The sequence below is a fragment of the Tupaia chinensis genome, unplaced genomic scaffold, assembly GCF_000334495.1.
Source record: "Tupaia chinensis unplaced genomic scaffold, TupChi_1.0 Scaffold000477_2, whole genome shotgun sequence".
In the NCBI taxonomy this organism is placed as follows: Eukaryota; Metazoa; Chordata; class Mammalia; order Scandentia; family Tupaiidae; genus Tupaia; species Tupaia belangeri.
Window position 1 is genome coordinate 123,887 of NW_006159987.1, and position 4,622 is coordinate 128,508.

Genomic DNA, 4,622 nt, shown 5'->3' on the forward strand with positions numbered 1-4,622 from the left:
CCCCGGGTCTGGGACTTGAACTGCGGTCAACTACATGGAAGTTCAGCGACATAGCCATTACCTTAACTGCTGGTCCCGGTATTTTTTAAAAATTATTTTTTTAGGGGGACCAGCAATTAGCATAATGACTATATCTCTGGACTGCCACGTAGTCGACCGCGGTTCGGGTCCCGGACCTGGTGGCTTAAAACTCATGCCGGGCACATGTGTGTGCGTGCCCAAGATCCCAAGAGGAATACGGAGGAGAAGGGATTGTGGCGTGGCCATCCCCCCTGGGGAGTGATTTCTTGCTTTCTGTCTCTCTGTCTCTCCCTATCTGTCTGGCGAGTGTACACGCCCCATAGCAAAAACCTCTCAAAAAAAAGATTTATTTTAATTTGACCATAAAGCAAGCCACCAGGTCCAGGACAGTGGTCAGCCATGTGGGAGTCCAGTGTCCTTAACCACCATGCCACCTGTGGCCTCCTGGCGTGAGTTTTAAGCAGCAGGGTCTGGAACTCGAACTACAGTTGACTACATGGGAGTCCAGCAATGTAACCATTACACCATCTGCTAGTCCCTCTCCAGTGCATTTTTAGACTGACCCAGGGGTCTGAATCTGAGGTTGGCCATGTGGCTTCTAGCACTGCAATTTAGTTTGCTGTTAACTGTGCCATTGGCCAGGACAATACAAAAGTTCTTAATCCAAGGGTCCATAAACCACCTGAATTCACATGTAGATACACCCCTAAATAGGCTCCATGGCCTCACAGTTAAGGCAGTAGTATCCCACATGGCCAACCATGTAGTCCGAGTACTGACCCAGCAGCTTGAGAAATGCTGAGTGCGTGTGTGTGTTAAGTCTAAAACCCCCCAAAGGAAGGCAAGATGGAGACATGATTGCAGCATGAGCATTCCCTCTGGGAGGTGAGTGGTTTCTCTTCATCTCTTTCTGTCTCTGTCTCTCTCGCTCAGAAGCATACACACTGTCTAGCCAAAAAAAAAAAAAATATTGTGTGGGTGCATGTGTATTTTTCTAGGGATGGAGTTCACATTTTAAGATTTTCAAGGGCATCTGTAACCCACAGAAAGTTATGAATTGCTCTTGTAGATACCAAATGAGGAACCAGGCGGAAAATTAAGCCTAAAATCTCATTCCTTGCTGACTCAGGCTCTCTTTCACCCTTTATTCTTAGAGAGGGCTCAAGATTTGTGGGTGTCAGCTGAAGGGATTGGGCCAACACCCCCTTCCCCACCCCCAGCCCATTTAAGTACTTTGGTTTTTAGCCAGGCAAGGATTTATATACTCTTTGAGTTTTACATAGTATAAATACTTTCTTAGCTTTTTTTCTCTCTGACTCTATATTTTGATCCCCAAGATCACCAAAATTTCCAATCTTAGCTGGGGGAACAGGGGCACCTCCCCTTTCTGCCAGTTTCTGGCTGCCCTAGCAGGGTTTACAGCTCTTGGCTGTTCCCCCCTGCCCTGCAGGCCTCTGCTTGCTACTCCCACCATCACCCATGACTTCAGCGCTGCAGCCTTGCCCAGCCCACTACTCAGGCTGGGCAAAGCTGGAGGCTTCCTCAAAAGCTCCCTGAGTAGAGCTGGGCCCCCGCAGGGGGTGAGGTGAGCAAGCCTGTCAGGGCTTGCCTGCTGCTTTGCACATCTCCCTACTGTGTCTGCCATAGCTCCAGGTACTCAGCTGGCCCTTGGCTCCCAACCCTGAGTCTCTCAGCTGGGAGAGGGCAGTTATCAGTGTTGGGCTTTAACAGTCTCCTGGTCATACTGGCTACACTTCATTCTTTTAGGATAGGTGCCCTGATTTGTAGAGATGTGCTGTAAGGATCACTGTTTAGTGACAAGGGCCCCGACTTCCCAGGCCTGTTTGTCTGGACCCCTTTCTCAGTTTAAAAATTTTTTATTAGAGCATCTGCATGCTTAAGAGAGAGAAAAACCCCTGTGGGGAGTGACCAATCTGAGCAAACATGGTGACCTTTAGACACATGCAGAAACGCATTTATTTTTATGTTTATTTCTAATCCATAGCTCCCCTACTCAGACATACACGTTCTGCTGAGCGAGTCCCAGCAACCCCCAGTAGAGAGGGGCAGAGGTTTTCCTTTTTCTTCCAACCCTCCCCTTCATTACAGTCCTGGGCACGCATGTGAGCCTGACGAGAAACCAGTGGGGCTGAGATTCGAACCCTGGTTGGCTGTGTGGGACTGCCTTCCTCTTCCCAGTACTTACCCACTGTGCCACGTAGTGAGCCCAGGGCCCCTTCTTTTTCTTTTTAAATTTTGCTGAAGAGCACATGCACTCTCCAGAGAGAGACAGAGAAAGAAATAAGGAAAGTCAGAAAGCACCCTCTCCCCTCTTCCAGGGGCAATGACCACACCACAATCCCTTCTCCAGTCTCTTCTCTGCCTGGCATGTTTTTCAGGCTGCTAGATGTAGGACTTGAGCTGCTCAGCTGGCCGTGTGGGATCCAGCCACCTGAACCACCATGCTACCAGCTGGCTCCAGGACCCCTTCTTTATGGACCAAAAGCAGTTGATATTACTTGTGTATCAGATACTTCTAGGGGCTGGGGTTGGGGGTTTGAGTCTGACAGGAGAACCACGGAGGGGGAAATAAACGTAAACTTAATTTCTTGCTGACTCGGCTTTTTTTTTTTTTTGGTGGGGGGGGTTTTTTTTTTTGGGGGGGGGGGAGTTTGCTATAGGGCGCGTGCACTCGCCACATAGAGACAGAGAGATAGAAAGCGAGAAATCACCCCCCAGGGGGGATGGCCATGCCGCAATCCCTTCTCCATTCTCCTCTCGGGATCTTGGGCACGCACACACACATGTGCCCACTGACTCAGGTTTTCTTCCACCACCACCACCACCCCACCGCACCCCCACCCCGGCTGTGAGGAATGCCCAGGAAGTGTAGGTGGCAGCTGCAGCAGTATAAATGGCACTTGCATACCCTGGCTCTGAAAAGTCTCAGCTTCCAGTTAGCTGCTTCTCAGAGGCCTTGGGCCCCAAGGAGCTGAGTGTCTGACTGCCCATCTCTCCCTTTCCAGAGTTCCATGGACTGGATGAGGCAACCCTACTGCGGGCTCTGCAGGCCCTACAGCAGGAGCACAAGGCTGAGATCATCACCATCAGTGATGGCCGAGGTGTCAAGTTCTTCTAGCAGAGACCTGTGTCCGTTCACGTCTTACCTCCCACCTTTCTAGGGCTTTCAAAAGGAGACAGATCCAGTGTCCCTATAGACAGGATCTGGGACTCCACCAGACTCAAAAGGGCTCCAGTCGTGAAAGCAGTTGTGAAGGCTGGGACCCAGGGATGGTTTCTCCCTTACCCCATACATCTATCCCTGGGATAGGATGAGACGGAGGCTCCAGGGAGAAAAGATGTGCTTCTTGCCCTACCTCCTCTTCCATCCTAGGCTGTCCCTGAGCCAGGGTCTGTAAACCTAACACTTTACATGTGTTCACACACGTAAGTATGTACACACATGCGCCTGCACAAGCTTCTGTCTCCTCCCCCGCCTATCCCCTGAGCTGCTGTTGCCACCCTTCTCAGGCTGGTGCTGGATCCTTTCTAGGGGGGGGGGAGTCCCGGCTGCAGGCAGCCTTCCAGGCACTATAAAGATAGGAGGCCGGGGAGTGGGCCTGGCAGTGAGAGGCGGGCCCCTACACTGATTTATGATTAAAATCTCAACTCCCACTGAGCCTGCCTCTTAAGTTACTACTGGAATGGGACTGGGGAGTGCTGTGAAGTGTTAGCACCTGAGCAATCCCAGCCAGGGAGGGGGAAATGATGGCCTCTGGAAATAAAAGGGCCCTGGCTCCAGGCTCCCCCATGGCCTGCGGGCGCCAGGGATCCTGTGACTTGACATCTGCTGGTGGGCTGTGTGGAGGAGTGCTGATGGAACGCAGCTTGGGGACAGACTGCTTTCTCTGGTTGGAGTCACTGGTTGGTTCCCCCTTCCCTCACTTCTCCCATGTAGGTCCTCAACTACTCTGAAGCCCCTCCCTCCCCCATCTGGTTTGGGTGGGGTAGCTGTGGCTGAGGGGGGTAAAGCGGATGTGGACTTTGGTTTATTGGCGACTTTGGCAAACAGAAGGGGGAGGAAGGAGAGCCCACAGAGCAAAAACAGTCACGGTGCCCAGGGCCAGGCTGCAGCCAAGGTGCTGTGGAAGAGATGGATGGGTGACAGGGCTCTCGGTTTGGGGAAAGGGCTTGTCCTGAGGTGCACACACCCTCCTCTGGGCAGAACAGAGGACCTACAAGCATCTCGAGAAAGCCAGACCTTTCTGATGACCTCTGTATGTTGACCTCTGTATGTTTGGCCTGGGGCTGCTCTGGACGATTGGGGGTAGCGCTGCCTTATCTGGGGTGTGCAGGCGGATGGTAGCCTCCCCTGTCCCACCCCCCCACTTGGGCCTGGGAAGCTCCTGTCACGTTTCCGCTCCTAGTCCCAGCGTCGTCGTCCTCCAACCCCCACCCCCCACCCCGTACAAACAGGTTTGTGCACTCAGCACGGGAGGACACGCACTCCGCCTCGCACTCAGCTCTTACCTTTGGAGACCAAAGGCGGGGGCGCAGGGAGACTGGGGAGGGGAGGTGGGCAGGGCGGGGCTGAGGTAAGG

The 4,622-nt window shown here is 52.8% G+C and overlaps 1 protein-coding gene across 1 annotated transcript in view; it reads left to right on the plus strand.

Annotated features, from left to right (window-relative positions):
- Positions 1 to 3,700, plus strand: part of VPS25 (vacuolar protein sorting 25 homolog) — a 6,947-nt gene extending 3,247 nt beyond the window's left edge. Inside the window, exon 6 of the mRNA XM_006156065.2 lies at positions 3,048 to 3,700. Coding sequence (XP_006156127.1) covers positions 3,048 to 3,160 — 113 coding nt within the window. The 3' untranslated portion in view covers positions 3,161 to 3,700. The remainder of the gene's footprint in view (positions 1 to 3,047) is intronic.
- Positions 3,701 to 4,622: the final 922 nt, after the last annotated feature.